Genomic DNA, 24,553 nt, shown 5'->3' on the forward strand with positions numbered 1-24,553 from the left:
CATTCAGAATGCAAAAGGGAGCAATTCCCAGATGTGCAGCGGTCCATTCACCTCATTGTGCCTTGATCACAATATCAAATGCATTCATAACAGAAAATGAGTTGGCTGAATGCGGCTGATGGACGGCTATGGAAACAAAACACAAAACACAACAAAACCTCAAGACAGTGTGTGTCACTCAATATAAAAGGAAGCACACAAGCTGAATATTTGCCTGTGAGCGAAGGAATTTCAGCAAACATCCTTTGAGACAGATGGTACGTTACTAAAAAGTGTGGCTTCACGGTACACCACCCTCACTCAAAAGTGCAACATGTACACACTGTCAAGTGATGATTAATGGAATCCAGACATGCAGCTTTTAGAGATCAAAACTTAATGTAAATGCGTGAAATTAGAATTTTGAAAGATTACACGCTTTATACGACAGTTGGTTCTGATTCATATATCCTTATTTTTTTAATGCGGAAGTAAGCTATTTCCTGCTAATATGCTAATTTATAAGCTACCACATAACAAGAAAATTAACAAAGTGCAGTAAACAGTAAAATTATTTGCTTAAAAGTAGTGTTTTATGATTATCACAATAAATTGATATTTTAAGTACCACTTTGCAGCAAAAACCCAAGTGTTTTAGTACAGCTACAATAACTGCTGCACACTAACGTTAAAAATAGCAGAACCAAATAAGATGGATACAAACTGGGCAAATTTTTGTTAGTCAACTACTTTACAACTACAGTACAAAAGCAGTTTCACAATGGTTCTCACGACTGTGCTGTTATACTGAATATCACTCCGCTTCAGAATTTCTTATTTTGATAGCGAACGATTCAACGACTTTCAACACAAAAACATACTCCGTTGTGACGCCACCTACTGGACTAACGACAAACAGCAGGAAGCGTCGCTATATCATTCTGAACGAATCTTTCACTGAACGTACTCAAATTACTCGAGTCACTCACAAAAATCGTCTCCACAACCAGTAAAAAAAGTGCTAGAATAAATATTAGCTCTCAACTGTGGAACTAACTCATGTATTAATTGTAGCTTTTTAGCACTACCTTGTAACATTGCAAATGATACTATACAAACTGCTCTTAGCTTGTATAACATACAAACATGAGCGGTTTGTATAGTAACATTTTGTATCGTAACATTTATATCATTTATGTTACATGTAGACAAGTTACTCACGTTTGCATAGCCGGTCAACGTCCCTCTCGCTTCTAAAGAAAATCGGCGTATCAAAGAAAACGACTTTTAGACGACTAAATGCGCCTTTTAGAAAGAAGCATAACATCATAGGTCTTTAATTCAGTTATATCAAAAGGGGTTTTTTGATAGTCTCGCAGTCAAATCACAGCACGTAGCGATAACACTATCTATCTTTGTGAGTCCACTCAACAGACTTTGGCTATTTAAACGTGCGGGCTTCTCTCGTCTTCTCTATCGCCGTAGTGACTGTTTTTCCTCATTCATCCACAAACGAAATATCTCGAAACAATCACCCCAAACAACTTATATTTGCACCGATCCAGCAGCATCAACATTAAGAAAGCCGCGAAAAGAAAAACCTACCTTTCGACTCAGCGTTGTCCCCGAATAGAAATAATATGCTATGCCAAGAACCCAAAGCACAGCAAAACATAATAATATCCTAGATTTCCTGCGCATTGCTGTGATTTTGGAAGGGATAATACAGTGGCTGACTCGGGGTTTGTGCCGTGAAAAGCCACTGACGTCCACGTTCTGCGTCTCGCTGTGGCTACAGCGCTCAACTAACACGAATTCACCAGCAGCAGCGGTTGGATAGAGGAAGAAGCAGGAAACAGCCAGCATCACCGGGTTAGAGGGGAAAGGGTAACCGACTTTAATCCAATCACGCTCCGCAGAGACACGTACGGAGGAGGGGTGGGGGTGGGGACATCTATCGTTAGCCTGTACCTCAAGATGCACCGAGGAGTCATTGTTTGTTTCACTGTCGAGATCTTACTACTACATATTATTATAGTGTTACGCTCTTTTCACTGAAGTCATAGAAAAATATGCTCACTTTCCGCTAATGCACACATATATGTAACCTGACGTGTACTGCCTTATATTGTGCACACACACTGTCTTTTGGCCGGCTTAAATTTTTAGCAATTTTTTTTTAACTTTGTAAGTAATTAAATAATAAAAATGCATCCAATTTAACTTAGAAATAGTTTCATATGTGGAAAGAATTAGTTTATGTGAGCAGGGCTGTAACCAAGAATTCTGAGCCCCATGACTGTAAATTATGCATTTACCTAATTTTCAACAAAATGTAAAAAAGGTCTGATAACAATTTTCATTGTAAAAAAAAAAAAAAAAAAAAAAAAAAACATTTATTATCACCATCATACTTTGTGTACCCATGAGATCTTTCTCTCTTATTTGACTGTTATTATAGTTGAACAAAAAATAAAAACCTATAAATGTTGTTTGTTACTTGAAATGAAATAAATGTTAACTGAAATAAAATAAAATAAACTACTAAAATAACTAAAGCTAAAATTAATATAAAAAAAAAAATTAAATAAAAATTAAAAAACATACTTTAAAAACTGAAACAAATAAAAATGACAAAAACATAACAAAATTACCAAAAATTACATTTAACTGAAATGAAAATGAAAACACAAAATATAAAAATTAATTCAAATATTACTAAAAATTATAATAGTAAGATACTAAAATAACACTCCTTTTGACTGCCATAATCCATCCTTTTGGAATCATGGGAAAGCAATCGCAGATTTTATTTTACACCGTTTGGAGCTAATGTATTTTCTATGATTTCCCAAACCTCTGTATATGGGGAATGTGAAAAGGGTACATTACAGCAACTCATTTTGGTCAAGAACTGTCTATTTATACAGTAAGAGCCATGTGACTGACATTTAAAGCAATCAATCACAGTTATGGTTATCCAAGCTATATTGTGGCAGCGATTCTCATCCTTTTTGACTCCAAGGCCCCCCTTTATCCGAGACAGTATTTGAAGGCCCTCTTATCTATATGTAGGGCTATGTTACTTCTGTTGTAATAAAAAAAATAAACTCACAAATATGATTAACATAATTAAATGAAAATAATGTTAAGACTTTTTGAGGCCTCCTGATTGAGAACCACTGCCCTAGAATCATTCCCAACTTTTACCAGTTTTGTTACTGCCCTGTGTGTCAGGAGGACCAATGCTCAGGCCAAGTCTGATATAAAAGCTTCAGGAAATATTATTTTTTCACCGGAATGAAAGCAGTTATACACTTTGATGCTTGACGTCTGCTGGAATCTCGAGGAGTTTTAGTTTAAATATTTGAGAGAGACCTTCAGAGATTTCAGAATGAGCTGCACTGGTCCCTGCAATAGCTGTCTGATGACTGATTTCAGACGTTTGATAGTGACATTCATCAAAATGGATCCACTGGATGTGTCTTTTAAAAATGCCAGCTAATTATATACATATATATACACACTATATTGCCAAAAGTATTGGGACACCCCTCCAAATCATTGAATTCAGGTGAATTCAGCTGCATCCAAGCATTACATCACCAAGTGCAATGCAAAGCATCGGATGCAGTGGTGTAAAGCACGCCGCCACTGGACTCTAGAGCAGTAGAGACGTGTTCTCTGGAGTGACGAATCACGCTTCTCTGACTGGCAATCCGATGGATGAGTCTGGGTTTGGCGGTTGCCAGGAGAATGGTACTTGCCAGACTGCATTGTGCCAAGTGTAAAGTTTGGTGGAAGGGGGATTATGGTGTGGGGTTGTTTTTCAGGGGTTGGGCTTGACCCCTTAGTTGAAAGGAACTCTTAATGCTTCAGCATACTAAGACATTTTGGACAATTTCATGCTCCCAACTTTGTGGGAACAGTTTGGGGATGGCCCCTTCCTGTTCCAACATGACTGCGCACCAGTGCACAAAACAAGGTCCATAAAGACATGGATGAGCGAGTTTGGTGTGGAGGAACTTGACTGGCCTGCACAGAGTCCTGACCTCAACCCGATAGAACACCTTTGGGATGAATTAGAGCGGAGACTGCGAGCCAGGCCTTCTCGCCAACATCACTGCCTGACCTCACAAATGCGCTTCTAGAAGAATGGTCAAAAATTCCCATATACTCCTAAACCTTGTGGAAAGCCTTCCCAGAAGAGTTGAGGCTGTTATAGCTGCAAAGGGTGGGCCAACTCCATATTAAACCCTACGGATTAAAAATGGGATGTCATTAAAGTTCATGTGCATGTAAAGGCAGGCGTCCCAAAACTTTTGGCAATATAGTGTATATATATATATATATATATATATATATATATATGCTTTAAATTATCAGTAGCCTACTGTAATGAATAATATAAGCCACAGCTGGACGAGCTAGATTAACCCAGTAAAATTTGACCTGAAATCCAAAATGTTTTGAGCCATCTAATAATTTGAATAAAGGACGAGGCTGATTTAGAAACACTGCTGCACTTCTAAGGAAACACTTGAATGACCTACTTTTCCTATGCTGACAAGCATTGCAGACTGGATCTTTATGTACACACAGTGCTGCAGTTAAAGATTTGGGCTGGCAAGTGGCACCCCATTCAATCTCGCTTCAAACTTGAGCAAAGCACTTATCCTCAGATTGCTCTAGGACAGCTGTTGATGTTGTAAGTGTGCTCTAAAATGATTAGGATTGAGTGTCTTTGAAATAACAAATAGCCAGATGATTCTATCATGATGTGCCTAGCCTCAGAGCACTCAAATACAATAACATAATAAGGTAAAGGGTTATTTATTTGTGTTTATTTGTGTTTATGTATATATTTATTTACAGATTACACAAATATATACAGTAGCTAATAAAAATAAAAAAATTAGATCTTGATGTCTGGAAGAATGTGTAAATTGTATCTAAATACTACAAACGTAAAATAACCTCTGGCTTCTGAGGATGAAATTTAAATATCAAGATTTTCAAATGTCATGTTAGGAATGCCAATGGAGTAAATCGCCCCCAGACACAAAGTTAATGTCTGGTTCAAGTTTTGAGCCTGCATATTTTTGTTTTGCAGATTTTCTGCATCACAACGAACTGAATTGCGTGTTTTTATGTGTCCATATATATGTGTCTCGTCAAAATGTAATTCTGTCAGTGTCCCTTCATAACAGAAAAAACTACCTCAAATTACCCATACAGTATTTTAACACTCTTAACAAATTTGAAGCTTAATAAAATGGTTTTATTGTCAAAAACCAACCTCAAGAATGTTATTAATTTTTCTGTAACTGTGTGGTTGTGCATTTCCTTCTCTTAAACTTGGCATTTGAAACCTCTTCACAATGGAAACATTTGGCTTGTAGCTTACAATTGGAGAATGTGTGTCATTTCCTATCATGTCCATATATTGTAAAAGGTCTATAATACTTTATTGCTCCCCCACCCTTCCACCTCTTTCAGTCCCTCCAAATCAGTTGTAAGGACTTCCTCTAGAAGAATGAAAGGTGAGGCTATGCTTAAACTGGCTTATTTAGGCAGGGAACTTATAATTCTGATCTACCATTTAGTCATGTTGGTGGCTACAAAAATGTGTTTTTAATTCTCTCGTCATTGAGTAAAAAAATCCCCGAGTATAAACACCCAGTGAACACTAGGCCATTCAAGCAGAAAGTTATAATTCTGGTGGCAGATTTTCAGTGTACGATTGTCAAGATGACAAGATCATAAACCTACAATAAGATATTTCTGTTCTGAGACAGCCTGGAGTGAATTGTAAAAACTTCCAGCGCGTTTATAGAAAATAAATATCTCCCAGTGGCTATAATAGGTCAACATGTTTTTATGAAAGCTCCATCCATCTCCATAGGGAAATAACACGGCATTCTCAAAACTGGCTGCTGCACTTTTTAACGACATGAAGTCAATGACCACTCTTAACCTCCGATTGAAAAAAAAAACCCTTCAAAAACAATTTGATTCCAAAAGACAACTTGTCATTTTTAAATCGGTGCAGATTTTCAAACATGCCAACACACTGAGCAACTCTCACTGAGTGATTCAGACACAAATATGAGGCCAGCTGACTATTACGACAATAAATATGAAATATGGTAGAAATAACATTGGAACTCTATATTAAACACACATTGACACATGTTGTTATAACCTTTGATAAATGTGCAATTTAATTGTCATCCAAAAAAATCCAGACGGAACTCCACATGCTGTGAGTGTGAACAGGACCGTTTCCATCTTATAGCAGTAATTCTTATGTGGGCAAATGTCTTTTTCCCCTACATTCAGTGGTTTGTTGTATCTAAGCCCCTACATTTGAGCATTCACTAGAGCTAATGAGCCGAATCTGTTTTTGCAACAGACTTGGCTCTCGGCCACTGGTCTGATCATCATTGCCAGTTCCTAGGTGCCATCTGGGATGCTTTCTGCCCCGTTCTAGCCCTTTGCTTTCCTGCAAGACCCCCTACAGGCACCAATTTTAGGGTACCCGCCATTTCCCGACTCTGCTGAACAAGGGAGATGAAAGCTGGGGAAGCTTCATACAGGAATGGCTGTAGAGGGTGGTGCAACTCTTGAAGACTTCCAACATTTCCTACAAACACAAGCCTGAAGGACTACTGATCAGTTGTGAAAGGGCTCCACCATCAGTTTGCCCACCAGACACACACCTACATGTTCCACAGAGCCAAGTGCCACTTGGAAAGCCAGACACCATAGTCGAATCTCTTTACTTCATGCAGGATAGTGTTGCCCTGTCCAAATACCCACACTTGCAGTTTTTGCACTTGACCACTTGTCTACTTACATGACGTATTTCCTGTATTTGGCTCAAGTGTTCAAGTAGGCGTGAAGACTGCAAGTGTGTATAGAACTTTTGATTACCCGATGGGACACACTTATAGTCTCGCAAAAAATGCAACCATTTACAGCTTTTTAAAAATTATTATTCTCAATACTTTGCATTTTAAAACACACTTCTAAATGTCTGTTCAGTGGTCGCTATGTAACTAACAGAAAACGCAATTTTAAAATTGTGATAAAAAGCAGTTGCAAATGATGTACAAAATACACATAGCCTACTCAACCCACACTATCTTGAATACCGCTTCAGAGCGTGTGGGTTTATAGTGTGTTTTTTATAGTGTGGGTTTAGTGGGCATTAAGGGCACTGCACTTGCGCATTTTTAAGACATGGGACAGTCTTGCGCACTTACTTCCTGTCGCGTGCACATGCTCTCAAGTGGCCAAGACCGCAAGTGTGGGTATTTGGACAGGGCATGTGACTGACATGGTTGTGAGCAACATTAAATCACAATGAAATATTAACCACCTGCAGGATTTCCCTTTTGAAGAACCTTAAGTTCCTTAAATGTAACAAGTTGTCTTGAAAATAGCTTTAGCCACCAGTTAATTTCACTATGATGCTCTAAAAACAGCTCCTAAGAATCTTTTTTGCTTGCTGCCATTGTAAAGCACAATATTTTCTAATTCCTTGTGAAGTCTGTAACATGACCATCCAATGCCTTTACATTTGTACAGTGTATGTTGAACATTTTGTTGTATTGTAATGGCATTATGTTCATATAGTTGTACATTTTTTCAGTCTGCACGAGAGGTTGCTCCTGTTTTGCATCTAAATTCTCTTCAGAGGGAACATCAGGAACACAATGTTGTTGTACACTGCAAGAAAGCTAAAGACATTGAGGCACACCAGAGCAGTTAAGTGTGACTGCTTTATAAATGTTTAACGCCATTTTACAATATAGGTCTAATGGGGTACCATTTTTAATTGGATATTTGTCATCCAAGAGACACTTTTACAGTACAGTAAGTTTATAGAGTCCACCTGGAGCAACCTCAGGTTAATTGGTTTGCTCAGAAGCACAATCCTGAGACAGAATTTTACTAACTCTGGCTGACATTTGTTTCAGGACTTCAGGTTGTCAATTTAGATAAGCATGTAACACATTAACTCTTTTTTAGGTCTTTTACTCCAAGTATACACTAATACTGCACAGAATAAAATGTACTGTTCTCATAAAAAAGTCATGTACAAAAACCGAGGAGATATAAATTACATGGTGGTGTCAAAGTTTTTTCCTAATTTAAAGGGATAGGTCACCCAAAAATTACAATTCTGTCATCATTTACTAGCCTTCATGTTGTTTCAAACCTGTATGAGTTTCTTTCTTCTGCAGAACACACACAAGGAAAGGTTATTTTGAAGAATGTTGGGAATCAAACAATGGAAACCATTGACTTTAATTGTATGGATAAAAAAAAAAAAAAAAAAAAAAAATCTCAAAATATCTTTTGTGTTCCACAGAAGAAAGTCATACATGTTTGGAACATAATGAGGGTGAATAAACGCTGACATTTTTAAACATTTCTAGAGATATGCTTAACTATAACATTAACTAGAAGTAAAAAGTACAGATTTATTCACTTCACACAAACAGTTAAAGGCAGAGGATGCAATTGTCAGACGGTGTACTTTTCTTCCCCTTGCCTTTGAGATTTGTGATAATGTATGTAACTATTGTACAGTTCACTGAACACTTCCTTGACACCCATTTGAAGGGTGGTGTTCAAAAACTTAATGCCATGTTCAGCACAATGGTCCAGGATACAGTATATGCCCTCTGTTAGATGTGCCTTGATTTCTGGCTGAAGTGTCACCTAGGAAATAAGACCAAAACTCATAGTGAGGGTATACAAAGACATCAATTATGTGCAATGTGCGCTAATGTGATTGTTCAGTGCAGTAACACGAGTCTCAGGCCAGTTAGAATGTCAAATGCATTTCACACTTCAAATTGACAAAAACAATTGGCACATAGTGTTCCTCCCCCAGTTTAAAGGTTATCTGTTAGAATACCATACACAACGGATAAGTCCCAGTGCATGAACTCTCAAGCTATAATTGTGTGGTTTAAGATTTATAACAGTGAGAAGATTCTTCTCAAACATTCTAGCAAATATTTACTTCATTTATGCGGTTCACGAGAGCAGAAAAGACAATTTCAGGAAACATTTGAGTAGAAATTGGCATGAGCATGTGGTAAAAACTGATGACTAGTGTCTTACCCTCTGCAGTTCACAGACATATTGTGCAACCATGAATGAGGACAAGACTGTGAAATCTTCAGACGCATTGGCAATATGAGTGTACATCCTCTCCACCAGCCTAGCACACTTCAGAAGACTTTCTCTGTCTTTCTCAGAGGCTGAAATAGATCACAATGTAATTGTAATATTTTAATTAGAACCGTCCAAACAAAACACATGATTAATTATGCTTAATGCTGTTGGTGCATTAAGATCATTCATAACACTCCGAAGCTTCATGTTTTGAAATCGGCCATCACTATATAAGTTATTTTGTTTTTTTGCCGCACAAAAAGTATTCTCGTCGCTTTATAATATTAATATTGAACCACTGTACACACACAAACTGATTTAAATATGTTTTTAGTACATTTATGGATCTTGAGAGAGGAAATGTCATTGCTGGCTATGGAGGCCTCATTGAGCCATCGGATTTCAACAAAAATATCTTAATTTGTGTTCCGAAGATGAATGAAGGTCTTACGGGTGTGGAACGGCATGAGGGTGAGTAATAAATGACATTATTTTCATTTTTGGGTGAACTAACCCTTTAAGCCATGCACCCTTTCTCCAAAACAATGCCCAGCAATAAAACAGTAATAATGTGAAATATTACAATTTAAAATAACTTAACTATATTAATATATTTTAAAGTGTAATATATTCTTGTGGTGGCAAAGCTGAATTTTCAGCATCATTACACCAGTCTTCAGTGTCACATGATCCTTCAGAAATCTTTCTGATATGCACTCATTAAACATTTTTTATTATCTTATTTCTTATTAACTTCTCATTATCAATGCTGAAAACAGTTGTGGTGCTTGATATATTTGTGGAAAACATGATACATTTTTTTTCAAGATTCTTTAAGTTCAAAAGAACAGCATTTATTTGAAATACATTTATTTACATTTGTAACAATGTAAAAATCTTTACTGTCACTTTTTAGCAACTTAATTCATCTTTGCTGAATAAAAATATTGATTTCTTTAAACAAAACAAAACAAAGTACTGATCCCAAACATTTGAATGGTAGTGTACCTCTGTCCAGTGTCTTTAAATATATGCAAATATATTCCAAATGGTCAAACTTTAATTACACATTATACAACTATTTTGACTATTTTGTCCAGCAGAAGGAAGCCTTTTAATGACTTTACTTCATGAAAGTTGCAATGATACATATTTTTTGGCTTTAATATTTGTATTGTGTGGTAACCGTTTTATAAAAGCAATAATCCCCATGAAGCCGTGGTTTACAGTGAATATATAACAGCTAAGGGGCTCTGCTCCACGTCGTGCCTAACAACTCCCCTTAGCCGTTATAAATTCACTGTAAAACACGGCTTCTTGTGGCTTATTGCTTTATTCTGTTCTCTTTAAAATGGAACATAATGCATTAACCACCAATCATGATAATAGTATTATTATTCCTGGTTAAATTTTTCAAAGCCACATTATCTGTGGAGCCGGACAGATCAGAGTGAGTGATGATGGCATCACATTCATGCTTTAAGAAAGTTACCACAAGATGATCAGTAAGATTGAAATTGCCTCACATCTGAATACATTTTAGTTCTGACTGAGCTTTGATGTCAAATATGAAAGTATAAGAAATGAAGAAAGACTAAGTGTACTGATGCTACAGCCAAAAAAAGTCTTTAAATCTCAAGTCATAAAAAGAGTTCTCAATTTAAAAGGGATACGCCTTCAGTGCTGAAATGTGTTGAGCCTCGAGCTTTGGGATCAAATTCAACTTTCTTTCTTCATTGAATTTTTTTTTCTTTCACTTCACTTTGAAATTCAATCCACAGAGCCACAGTCTGCAAGCGTGTGTCTCTGAACACAGCTCTACGAGGTGCTTGTCTTATTAAGTGAATCATACCTCAAGTAACATCTTTTTCTTCCTGCACAATAAATGAATTCAGGGCAACTTGTCGATGAAAAAGTATCAGCAGACACATGGCTCTGTTGATACTCAATTAACGACTCTATGGTTGAGAATACGACACTTTTTATATCAAGTTTCAAAAGTAATGGCTTGCCAGCATCAGGTGATTTCCACTTTCATTGTGTCAGCTGCAGCCAACAATAAATGCAGACATACTGACAAAAAAGGGCCTTTGAATTCACTGATGTCAAATTTGTTTTCTTGCACAAAAGTCTTATGGAAAAGGTTACAAGATAGTGATGAATAGAAGATTAATAGCCAGGAGAAACTTAGCACTGACAAAAATATAAATCAGCACAAATGTTTTCAACATCCCTAATAAAAAGAAATGTTTCTTGAGCAGCAAATCATTAGAATGATTTCTGAAGGATCATGTGACACAAGACTGGAGTAATGATGCTGAAAGTTCTGCTTTGCCATCAGAGGAATAAATGACATTTTAAAATATATTCAAACAGAAAAAAAATATATTAAAAATTGTAATAAACTTAACAATATTACTATTTTACTGTAAATAAATGTGGCCTTTGTGAGCATAAGAGACTTCTTTCAAAAACATTACAAATTCTTATTAACCCCAAACTTTTGAAAGGCATATAATGTTTAAATTTAAGCATCTGAAATGTCTTTTAGAACACTTCTGAATGTGGGTATAATAGGTGTGCTTACCTCTGTCAGAGTCGCCCCGCTGTCTGCCTTCATGCATGACTGATGAAACCAAGCGATGAAAGCAATTCAGGAAGGCGGGAGAAGCCTTCAGCATCACCTGCAAACATTTAAAGCTCTCAAAATTGGTGCACAGCTGGGCTTGGTGTAAAATCCATTGGCCTTTATGTTTATCCAATGAATACTAGATTCATTGCATTGTGCAAGTCGAACACAAAAACCAATAATCTTCTGTGCCAAAAACAGCAAGCTAAACATTTTTAGATATGTCCATAGATGGCTGGAAAAAGAACACTATGGAATGATTCAATGATTCCTGAAGTAATTTAACATTTTAATAAAATGCTGATTTTTAGTTGAACCCTAGCAACAATGTAAGCAACATCTTTACAGTGACTGGCAAGAAAATGTGTGTGTGTGTGTGTGTGTGTGTGTGTGTGTGTGTATATACAGTACATGCACACTGATGCATGTACGTTGATCATCTCCTAATATGGCCAGGGCTGGGACAATACTGTCGATGCATCGCGATTCGTGGATCGTTTCTGATATTTTCCAAATGCATCGATTCTGAGCTTAGTTTTTAACAGCAGATGGTGGTCTAGGCTATTTTTTTAACAGCACGCTCAAATGCTCACGAAGAAGAACACTCGTGCATTCGGCTGTGTCTGAAGCCCTTGCCGAAGAATATACACTGACAAGAAGCGAAACTCAATAGTACCTCAGAGATGACGTGCTTTTGTAGGCCAACCTGGAAGTTAGTGGCGCATGGGTTCCCTCAATCGAAAGCCTATGCATTTTTCCCATAGACTTTCGGAAAATCGCAAAAAATAAGCTCAATTTAGGCTCAAAAAGCTCAAAACCCTAAGCTCAAAAAGGGTTACGACACTTACAAGTTTTTTCTATCAAGATAATCTTTACAAGTTATCACAACATTTATACATTTTGAAGCCTAAATAAAGTCGTCAGATATAAAAAGCTAACAGAAGGCTATAAACGGACTGCAGCACACCATGGTCGCGGATCAACGTCACCACCACCAAGCTTCCTCAAAATTTATTTAAAAAACAACTTTATTTAAAAACATGCTGATTATGATCTGCGCTGTGTATGAATACTTATCCACTTTTTCACGAGAAATGCTGTCCAAATGTCCCATTTGTGATGATGACGTCTAAAGTCCCCGCCAAAGGAAGTAGTCCTTTGGCGGCAAGAAAAAAAAAAATCACAAGCGGGTTATAACTGGTGTGTTTTATGTCATAGATCAAAACGTGAAAATATTTAGAGGCTTTGTTAACCACAGACCTTATTTCAGGGGATTTAGGCAAAGTAGTATGTCCCAAAGCTTGCATACTCTTCTGCTACACACTCAAAAGTATGTACTTTTTCTTCACAAAAACAGTACATACTTTTAGGGCATAGTATAAGTAGGCGAACTGGGACGCAGCATATGTCCCAAATGGCATACAAAATGGCTGCCGCGTGCGCATGTCTGTTAAGTCCATGAGACCGTAGAGTTTCCCATTTGTCAATTTTAGGTTACAAAAATGTGTGCCCCTATTTACGTCCGATATGCGCCCTCAATGCGCACTTTTGCTGAGCCCGCACTGGTGCGAGCTCCGCAGAAGACTTCTTCCTGACAGTCAAAGGGGCGTCACGTCACGAAAGTGCGGACCTGGTGCGGACTCATAGGAAGACCACAAGTGTTTAGGGTGCCATTTGGGAAAGGGCCTGAGAATGTATTTGCACCTCAGAATGCTTTTATGACGTGACATTAATGTAAACAGCCCACTGCAAACACACTTGTAATTTGCTTCAACCTTTTCGAACTTTAAGAATTATTATTTTATAGAAGGTTCAAGTGGTGTGTGTAAGGAATTGGAAGGAAGCAGAGTATGTCTGTTTCTAAAGCATGCAGTGCCATCTGCTGTTAAAGACTAAGTTCGGAATCGATTTGAGAAAGAATCGTGATACATATGGAAAATATCAGAATTGATCCAGAATCATTTCTCGATTCGTGATGCATTGATGTATTGTCCCAGCCCTAATTTAGGTCAAATACAGTATCAAGGTCTGGGTAGATTAGATGGCAAGCAAACAATCAGTTCTCATAATCAACGTGTTGGATGCCAGAGAAATTGGCAGGAATAAAGATCTGAGAGACTATGACAAGGGCCAAATTGTTATGGCAAGGCGACTGGGTCAGAGTATCTCTGAAATGACAAGGCTTGTGGGATGCTCTCGGTCAGCAGTGGTGAAAATTTACCAACAAATGTCAGAGAAGGGACAAACCACAAACCACAAGTCGGTGGAAGGAGTGTGATGCTCTGGGCAATGTTCTGCTGGGAAACCCTGGGTCCGGCAATTCATGTGGATGTAAATTTGACACGTGCCACCTATCTAAACATTGTTGCAGACCAGGTACACCCCTTAATGACAATGATGTTCCCTGGTAAAAGTGCCCTCTTTCAGCTGGATAATGCACACTGCACACATTGTTCATTATGTCTAATAGTCATGGACTACTCCATTCTGCTAACCCTAATTTGTGCTCTCATTTCACTTTATAAAGCCCATGAAACACAAGGTCATGTTGAGATTGTACAAAGATTCCCACTATCACTGGAAAAATAAGATCTACACCTTGAAGTCTCACACAATCTCAGCATTCCTCACTTACCAGACTCACTGTGGGCTCCTTCCCCTCAGGATCTGTGGCAACTTTCTAAACTACATTCTAATTTTCACTCGTATTAAGTGCAAATTAAACGCCTCTCCAGGGCACTGTAATGTTCGCTCCTAACATCACGCAGCATTAGCCTGTATAACACACCTATTTGCATAAACCTATAAACCTTATCAAACTAATTTACCAATTCAGCTGAATGTTACATGTTTACCATGACATCCACCATTTTAACAGCACATAACAAGAGCAAATTACAGAATTTTACTTACACTTTTTTTTTTTTACTGAAAACAGTCGAGTAATATAATGTTTTTCATCTCAAGAAAATCCATGTCATTTTGTGTTTACTGATGGATATATTAAATTCTTGATCCACACAATGGGATTCATTTTTTGTCCACCAGACAGTACGTTGGGTGTGTTCATGAAACAAAACCGTATTAATAAAACATTCTCCCAAAGAAAGTGCAGATAAACAGATGTCAGACACCCGTCTTTAAAAAACTGATAGCATCTGGCACAGTTTCTACCTCCACAGCCTCTAGTCAATTTAAAATGTATAAGGATATAATTCAACTTGGAAAAAGTGCAACAATAAAATGTCTAGGTTTTATCAGGTTTAAGCTCTTATCTGTCTCTCCTTCCAGTTCCAGCTCAAGGATACTCACCTGAGGGTAGCAGTGGATAATTGCAAACAGGGCTTCATGGATGGCTTCAAAAGCAGCATGATAGTCCTCCATGAATGACTGTCAAGAGGCACAAACTGCAGTGCACCCAGAACCACAATGACATTGTGTGGATTGGAGATCTGTGCTTCACCCTGCAAGAGCAGGACAGTCAAAGCCTCGAGAGTTGGCAATGTCAGCGCACGGGTCAGAGAGGGGAGCTTGCTGGACTCCTTTACTACAAACTGAAAACAAGGAAAGAAACCTGTAAGGAAATCTGTGAAATTCAAGAGTAATGTCTCTCAAATGGATACTGTTAACATAATCCTTGTTATCAGTCATGAGATGTTTGACTGAAATAACCTTTAAAATAATTTCTGGATTACAAAAACAGCAGGATGAAATTTCATATTACATAACATTAATGCATTTAGCAGATTGTTTTCCTTGGGAACAAAACCCACGACCTTGGTGTTACTACTGCCATGATCTATCAATTTTGTAAAGGAACAAAATAAATAAACCTACTAACATGAAATACTGAGTTACAATTTGAGTTAAGATTTTTTTAATATTTCTGAAATAAGTCTCTTATGTTCAACAAGGCTGCATTTACTTGGTCAAAAAAGCAAAACTGTATTATTGTGAAATACTATTACAATTTAGAATCACGTTCAGAAATCATTTTAATATGCTGATTTGGTGCTCAAGAAACATTTCTTATCAATGTTGAAAACAGTTGTGCTGCTTAATATTTTTGTGGAAACCATGATACAATTTTTTAGGATGCTTTGATGAGTAGAAAGTTCAAAGAACAGAAAGAAAGAAAGAAAGAAAGTTTGGTCAAGTATGGTGCCCCATACTAGGAATTTGTGCTCTGCATTTCACCCATCCAAGTGCACACACACAGCAGTGAGAAGTGAACACACACACACACCATGAACACACAGAGTTGAACAGAGTGCTGTTCATTCACTCCCCCCACCTACATTTTCCTGCCTGTACGGAGACTCGAACCCGCAACCTTCGGGTTACACTTTCTAACCATTAGGCCAAATGTTCCCCTCCAAGCAAATCTTTAGTAAAAGGCGAAAGATTTTTGTGCGAAATTTTGTGTAACATTACAAAAGTATTTACGGTCACTTTTGATCAATTTAATTAATCCTATTTCATTAGGTGTTATTTAAATGAAAAAGAAAAATAATGGGTGTACCTTTAAAGATTACTTAAGAGTATTATGAAATATATGCACTGCAGAGCTCTAACAAACCAGGCTGACTTTTACCAGAAATCCTGCAGACATCTTCAAACGCAGCACAATATAAGTTCACACAGAATACTTTTCAACTGCTCAGCAAACGATCAGTGCTATAAAATATTAATGACAAAAAAAGTGACGATTACAGAGCTTGTTCTTATGTGTGTGTACTGTAGATGTGAGCAGGTTAACAAAGCTTCTGGTCGCTGTGGTGAACTCTGCTAGCGGTAGCTCTAGTATGTCAAGTTCTGATACTGAGAAGAAAGGTGCAGTGATAAAAGTAACCTGACAGGCACACACAGTCCTTCTCTGAGTGAACTCAGTGACATAGACAAGGCTTTGAAACCTGACTTTTCCAGGCAGATGAATTTTAATGCTAAATCAAGACAAGAGAGTCAGGCCGGTGGGTGAGGTATGTGATATGTTTTGCAAAGCTAGCTGCATGGTGTTTTTTACTGCCAGCCAACTCTCTAGGCACCCTTAAAGGAATGTTCCAGCTTCGATAGAATAAAGGTTTATCGTATTTATTGTATTATGCCCCACTGATTTTAACCAAGAGTCCAGGAAATCACGTATAAAGAAAGTAAACAGGGCCAGGCACATCAAAGTTTTAAAAGTTGTAATGTGATCCTCGTATTTTTTTGTTAAAGCACTTCTTCCTTATAAAAATGTGTTATTTAAAGTAGTCTAAATCAAATAAAAGACATTTTCACGTTTCTCTGCATGTAGTGCTCAATGGTTCCTGGGTTTAGTGACTTTACATGGTCATGGAACATTTTTAAGGTTGTTGGGAAGACAAATTGGAGGAAATATTGTCTATCTAGTGTTATTACTTAAAGTCCAGCCCTTACGCAGATGCTTACACATAAAAATATGATATTATGATACTTTCATCTTGAAAAGAGCGTCACAATAAAAAGAAACTGGTAAAACAGAAATGCATGTGTGATTAATCTTATTCGGGGGGGGAAAACATCAAATGGGAAATAAATTGAAAACAGGTATTGAAATACTTACAATGAGAGTGGATATGATTTGTGGGGTGATAAGCCAGAAAGCCTTTAAGCAATGCTCTGGAAGCAGACAACAGGAGAGCAGCTTTATGAAAGTCACCGCAGACAGAACTTCCTGTGAAAGAAAAAAACAACATCTCATCAGTGCACACTACAAGCATGCTTAGAAAGAAAATGGAATGGATTTTATCTTAACGTTTTCATGTCAACATCAATCATCCATTTCACTTTGTAGAACAAAGACACACACAAAGAATCTATCAAATACAAGTGGCAGACTTTTAAGTATTAGACCTAAGGCTGTCATTCACTGAAATGATGATTGTTTATCACATAACTCTTTGCCGTTAAAACGTAAACACATTAAGACATTCAATTAATTTTTAAGAAAAGAAAACTACACAGACCTTTATGTGACTATTAGGTTCAGTAGTTTGTGTGAATGACATTCATGGCATAAATTTATGCAACAACAAAGATAGATTCTATTTCACAGACTCTTTTTCAACCCCTCGGGAAATGCAAAAACGGAACTATTCTCTGCAATAATTCCAATAAAACTTTCACAACTCATTTCTGATGTAATTTCACATTCATTAAGATGTTTTTGCCCTCTGACCTGAAGTCCTCCACTGGTGTTCTTAATTCAATGAGAGAGAGTGCGTCAGTCACTCTTGGGTGATATTTCACTTCAGCTCAAATTAAATAATACTTAAATTTCACCATATAAAGAATGCAAATTACTTTACTTTCATTATGTATCCAGTCTGGGTTTTATATCCAAATAAATTACATATAAAGGGTGTCTTTTTCAATTATTCACTGATAATAGGTGCACTGCTAGGGACTTTTGTTCCGTAAGTTTTCACAAATTTCACAGAACACAATGAAACCATGAAAAGGAATAAATGTGTTAACATTGTAAATAAATTAACTGTATTAAGCAATACATTTACTGCATACGTTAACTATTACAGCTATAATAAGAACACAACAAAAACACTAAGAGAATCTTACAGTGAAGTGGCCTTCTTCAATCTTGGCCGGCACAAGCCCCTCTCTGAGCATCAGCAGTAATAGATGGAACTGCTCTTGAGAACAGTTGGACACCAGCTGATTAAGCAGCTCCTTTACTGGCCCCTCCAGCTCCTTCACGTCCAACAACGACATCCAAGTTCCTGATGAAATGATTGAGAGACTGTTTTCAGAACAGACAGAAGGTTCACAAAAATTTGTAGCATCAGTTTTACTCTAGTCAAACAAATGTTTTGAAATGTTTTAGAACCTTGTACCTGACAGCAGCGCGTGAATACTCCGCAAAATCTCAATATGGACTTCTTCAAGATCTGCTGTTTTGGTCTTTTCCATAACCGTGTAAAAAGCAGAGAGATAATTAACTGATGAAATGAGGAAGTCCATAGGGCGAGGTGACGGGAACAGTTCCTTTAAGATCTGCTGGTAAAAGCTCCGGTAGAACGCCATTCGGGATATTTTCTCCAGCCCCTCATCCTCAGAGCTTGAGGCTCTTGCTAGTTCACTCCTGATCATGACCGTTACCACTTCAACAGAGAAGGACTGCCTGAGGAGACTACTTCCCTTGCCCATCAGCACAGCCAGAACGGCTGGCTCCATGACAGAAGTGGCTTTCTCTAACAAATGAGTCAGAGTCTGATCCAGCTGTTTGTTCTTGCCGAGGGTTGTGATCATTTCTTTGCAAAGCACGCTTAAAATTACCAGATGGAGCTGTTGTGAGCAGAGATCCCCTGTGTCTAGAGCCAGAACTCCTGCGGCAATGTTACTCTCAACCATGAAGGAGATAAACTTCTCCAGATTGAGGCACATGCTGCTCTTCCTGTCGATTATGAGCTGAATTAGGGACTGAATGAAGTCTTGAACTGACTGAAGGAAAGACAACCATGTCGAGCCATCCACACCTTTGAAGAGCCCCTTGCTGCTCCGAGAGAATAGAGATGTCATTGTTGCCTCTAAGAGATTACTTCCATGAACAACTTTCAGGAGTGTTTGAGAGTTTTTAACCAAGAGAATTGAAGCCATAACACTGAAAAGCTCTTTGAGCAATCCAATAGATGCAGAGAGATTGACGCTTTCATCACACTGAACACAAGAAGTCAGTGTGAACAAGCTCAGAAAAAGTTCTGAATAGTCTTCAGGGGACATTGCGTATCCATTCAGGGCACTTGTAATTTTGAGTAGCTGCAGTAATCGATCTACCTGTGTTTTAGATAGAGGTATGGAAGATCTCATTTTGACAGAGTCTAACATCTCCTGTCCAATGGCTTTCAGTCTATTCAGAGAAGGTGTCATGCCTGTTTCTCCACTGTCGACTCCAACCATTTCCACACAAGGTTTGAAAAACGAAGGACTGATTAACTGCATGTGTGATGAGTCCAACAGTCCAAAAAATGCCTTGATGATGCACTTCATTACTGCTGAAAAAATCTCAGGGAGCTCACAAAAAACAGGACTCTCGAGTAATTGTCTGGATATTAAGGAGACAGAGATCCCAGTGTTCTCCAAATTGCTTCCAGAGGCATCCAAGCCCTGAAGCAAAGACTTCAACATGCATTCTGCAAAAACAGACATGTCGTTTGGTTCGAGATAAGGGGCAATTAAAGGAAGGTTGGAGGTAACAAGAAACCAGTGAGCTGCCTTATAAGTGTTGGTGTTAACACTACAAAATTGAAGGTCCCAGATCTCGTCGGCGTCGAGCATTATTGAAAGTTCTTGCCTGTTTAGAATAAACTGGGCCATTTTCTGCATCTTTGATGCATCTGACGTTACAGTAAATGGTTTGAGCAAGTGTATCTTCAGCTTGTGGAGTGTAAGGAGTTTCTGTAAAAATTTACCAAGTGGACTGTCCATGTCCCTTAGTGTCAGGGCTTTGTCCACTAAAGAGTCTCTCTGTGAGGCAGCCGGTGATGTGTACTTAGCACAGTGTATCTGGAAGAGCGCATCCGCTTCAACCCAAGTATGAGTAAGCAGAAGGGTCACCTCTTGGACCTTTTCCCTTCCATGCACCTTCGATGACAAGGTTCTGCTTCAACAGGTTTTCAACAGCCTTCAGTATCTCTGTCATCAGATTCTGAGTTTGCTTCACAATTGGCACCGGGGTGCTGTTGTCCAGGGTCTTAAAACTGAAGAGTACAGCATAGAGGAGCAAACTTACAGAAAACATTTTCAGTGCCAAATCCGACGTTTCATCTTGGATGTGGGGGAGCATATAGCACTGCATCCTATTTAAAATGAGCCAACAGATCTCAAGATTTTGGCTCGGAGGATTGTCTAACAAACACTGAGTCAGGGTCTTTTGTATCGCTTCGGGCAACAACGCTGGTCTCAATTCATCGGCTGCAGGCCGACACACTACATCAAGCAGCTCTTCGATAAGTTTAGGCAGCTGTCGAAGTTTGCTGTAAGTTTGCAAAACAGCAGACACAAGTGCTTCTCTGGCTTTCCTAACACGCAGTTCCATGTTGTCTGCATCAACCCACACAGCCGAAAGGAGCTCATCTAAATCTGGCTCCAGGATATGGTGATTCAGTGCAAGCAGAGTTCTGAGACAGCGGTACCAAGCTGGGATGCCCATCTGTGTATTGTTAAATAATAGGCGAGCCAGTTTCCTGTAGAAATTCAATTGCACCTCTCCGTGTTTTATTCTGTCTGCAGCCACATTATAGATATCACCAGCCAAACAGGAGTTTATGAGGTTCTCAATAGCGAGTAAAGCAATACCCCAGTTCGATGCACTAAATTTCTCATCAATATCCAGTTCATCTGTGAACCCCAAAGGAATAATGAGCTTAGCCATGAGGTAGAAGATCACTTGCTTGTTCTCTCCCCCTTTGCAAAATGAATCTAGGGCGAATTTGAACAGCAGGGCAAGAGAGTTTGACTTGACAGCGTAAAATAATGCCTCTTCCTCTTCGTTAGCTCCTTGGACGCAAAGTTTCGAAAGGATAATATTGACTGGGCCTTGCAAGCCCTTTCCCGTGTGCCTCTTTTTGGCGCGAGATTCATCCTCCGATGGTAAAACTTCGTCTATGTAGGACGGTAAATGATCAGGGATGAAGAGCGCTGACTGAAGGACAGCATCCACTTTGTTCCGGATTTCCTTGCTCAGGTTTTGTCGAATCTTAACGTCATCATTCTCGGTCCATACTCTAGTGTTCAGTAAGTGTCTGAGCAGGAGAAGCGGATGAAGAAGGTGTGCCGTCACCTGCGAAAACACTCGGTTGGAGTTTGCCTGCTGTTTCTGCACTGTAAGGTAGGTGCTGAGAACAACAAGCAGAACCTCAAAGACTTTGAGTGAGAGAGGCTCCTCAGATTTTTGCTGCCTGAGCTGCATGCTGGACAAGCCACAGAGTCGAGACAAGAGTTCCACTAACAACTCATACTTAGCAGTGTAGGCCACAGAGAGCACTGGGGAGTTCAAGATGCCATGGCAACAGCTCAGAACAGTGTGGAAACTGACAGATGTGAGTCCTGAAGAATATTCCAGAATCCTGTCATTGATCATCTAGGATAAAATAAAACACATGAGGAATGCAATGGTGCCAATGTTCAGTTTTACTTTTTTTTTAGTCTTTTTTTAGTCTTCTGACAAAAATATCCATAAAATATATTTAATATTTAATTAATTTTAGTCTTTTTTACTGACTAAAACTAAATTTCTACTAAATTTTCTAACTAAATTATGTCTAATTTTAGTAAAAAAAAAATTAAACATGTATCATCAACATTTAACAAAACCAATATGTAAAAACTCCTTGTTGTAAATAAAACATTACAGTACACTAATGTAATACAATATTGTGAATTCTTTATGCTTTTATTATTTATGGTCCGTGTCTTAGAGTGCAAGAGTGCATTCACAACTTGACCTTCATTTTGACTATATTTGGGTTATCTGATACAACCGTATTCTTTCTAAATCTTTCGAAAACATAGTTAGCACAATATGTTTAACACTGTGTATATGAGTATTGTTTTACTCATATTTTTAGCAATAGCGTGTTTTAAATAGCAATTAAGTAGCAATTAATAATCATTAGTATAATTATGCATCATCTTTGTAAATGTTGACAAAAAAGAAACCTAATATAAGTAATTTTGACTAAATTAGCATAATAGACAAAATACAAATAAGAATAATAAGTAGAAATGATTGATTATTATTATTAAAAATAATATTAGTGCTACTGTACCTAATAATAATTGAGTGATAGAATAGTACAACACTAAAGTAGGAGTGAACAGAACAGTGGAGTGAAATTCTTGCAAAACTGAAGTATTGGTAAATACCTGTGCTACTGTGAGACGAAGGCTAATGGTTTTTCCCTGACTCAGCACATTATAAAGCTTCCTGCTGTGAAGAATATCATCTAGGTAGGTCCATAAACCCTCCACCACCTCCGGGGGCACCTCCATTTTCTTATTGTAAAAACCAGTGAGGGCATGACTTGTCCAGTCAAACAGAACCTGTGATGGGGAAAAAAAGTTACATGCTTAATATGAGATACATAAATGTTTAAACAACATACACTTAAAAACACTACAATCAATTTGCTATATATATCCAAATAAAAGGACAATTTTATAAGAAATTTAGGTAACGCTTTAGTTTTATTGTCCAAGTCTGTGCATATTACTAGGATATTGGCTGTTTATTAGTACTTACAAAGCACATATTAATGCCTTATTCTGCATGACTATATTCTACATCCCTTAATCCTACCCAATACCTAAACTTAACAAATGCCTTACTAACTATTAATAAGCAGTCATTAGGAGTTTATTGAGGCAAGTGTCATAGTTGATACTGAGAATTGGACCCTAAAATAAATTGAATTTTATGTCATGGTTTACTGTTATACTCTCAAAAATATGCAGACTGGAAACAAGTCTATATTTCAATAGGATAAATTACCTGCTCTTTGTTAGGAAGAAGGCACTGTGTTGATATCCAGGCAAATCGGGCAAGTTTGAGTTTGTCTGGCCAGGGTGTGCGAGGGTTTTTCAGTTTCAGATGGATGCCAGAGTAAATGGCAGCCATATCTAAATATATTTGTGTCTAAAGGAACAAAAACATAGATTATTCAGCCGATTTTTTACGTATGTTCACACCAATTAAATGTTGCTTGAGGGTTGATATTAGAGATGAACCGATAATCAGTTTGACAAATATAAGCATGTATATATATATATATATATATATATATATATTCACAATTTACAAGTTAATAATTTATCCTATTAAGAATAGAAAACTATTGGTATTCACAGGTATTTTAACTCATTTTACCTATAGTTTGGATAAATTACTAAAGTGTTGAAATAACAGCCATCTTTAAGTGCAGAATCTGTAGTTTGAAAAATGAAGATACATTTCAGTCCATCTCGAGCACAAAACTATTTTGCATTATTATGCTGTAAACAACGACAGCATAGTAATAACAAATAATTTGTAATAAATATTTGTATTATTGTTATTACATGGATACATTTTATGCATACGAATCTGAACAGAGAGAAATTGAATATTAGTATTTCATAAACATGAAATAAGCTTTTTCAGATTTTCCATGTCACGTAAAAATCACACAATAATATGAGTTTTTTCTCTCTCTTTTTGTTAACATTTATAAATGTCTAGCAGATATCTGGCAGCCCCTAGCGAATCACATCGCAAAACAATCTCAAAAAGCGTTCTAGATTTTATTGAATAAAACGTCCCGTAATATAACAAGTATTATCGTAAGCAACTTTCAATATACTTACAATCTCATCACACACGTGCTACCACTGCAGAGGCTGTAAAGACCTCTAACCTCTTCACTTTGACACCAGACAGTAATAATCGAGAACGAGCATCAACACTTGAAACTGGTTCTTTGCTTGACATGATAATTAAATTAAACTAAATTAAATTGTCTTAACATCGGTGCTTTCACAGAGGAATGTAAGAAACCCACAATGGTGGCTAAATAATAAGTAGATATCATATAAACAGATGCAACACTTGTTGTATGATGTTCTACGGTTAATTAAACTTTTTGACTTATCATGTCTGAGAATGGTTTCGTCAAAGACCATAGATCCGAATAAGTAGATTCTGCATTAGCTGCCGTGTGTACAGGTCCGCCATATTGG

The 24,553-nt window shown here is 37.6% G+C and overlaps 2 protein-coding genes across 3 annotated transcripts in view; both read right to left on the reverse strand.

Annotated features, from left to right (window-relative positions):
- Nucleotides 1-1,860, reverse strand: part of galnt2 (UDP-N-acetyl-alpha-D-galactosamine:polypeptide N-acetylgalactosaminyltransferase 2) — an 84,732-nt gene extending 82,872 nt beyond the window's left edge. For both annotated transcript variants that reach the window (XM_051918067.1, XM_051918066.1), the window contains exon 1: nt 1,585-1,860. In XM_051918067.1, the coding sequence (XP_051774027.1) occupies nt 1,585-1,845 (261 nt within the window). In that variant the 5' untranslated portion in view covers nt 1,846-1,860. The remainder of the gene's footprint in view (nt 1-1,584) is intronic.
- A 5,940-nt stretch (nt 1,861-7,800) lies between these two features.
- urb2 (URB2 ribosome biogenesis homolog) lies at nt 7,801-24,439 on the reverse strand. Its single transcript, XM_051915853.1, is given in 12 exon segments — nt 7,801-8,712; nt 9,121-9,260; nt 11,762-11,858; nt 15,116-15,189; nt 15,192-15,357; nt 17,388-17,498; nt 18,401-18,561; nt 18,676-20,411; nt 20,413-21,920; nt 22,706-22,882; nt 23,331-23,474; nt 24,182-24,439. Coding segments are annotated over 11 exon segments (4,494 nt in total). The 5' UTR covers nt 23,457-23,474; nt 24,182-24,439; the 3' UTR covers nt 7,801-8,514.
- Nucleotides 24,440-24,553: the final 114 nt, after the last annotated feature.

The sequence above is a fragment of the Ctenopharyngodon idella genome, chromosome 13 (assembly GCF_019924925.1).
Source record: "Ctenopharyngodon idella isolate HZGC_01 chromosome 13, HZGC01, whole genome shotgun sequence".
Taxonomy (NCBI): domain Eukaryota; kingdom Metazoa; phylum Chordata; class Actinopteri; order Cypriniformes; family Xenocyprididae; genus Ctenopharyngodon; species Ctenopharyngodon idella.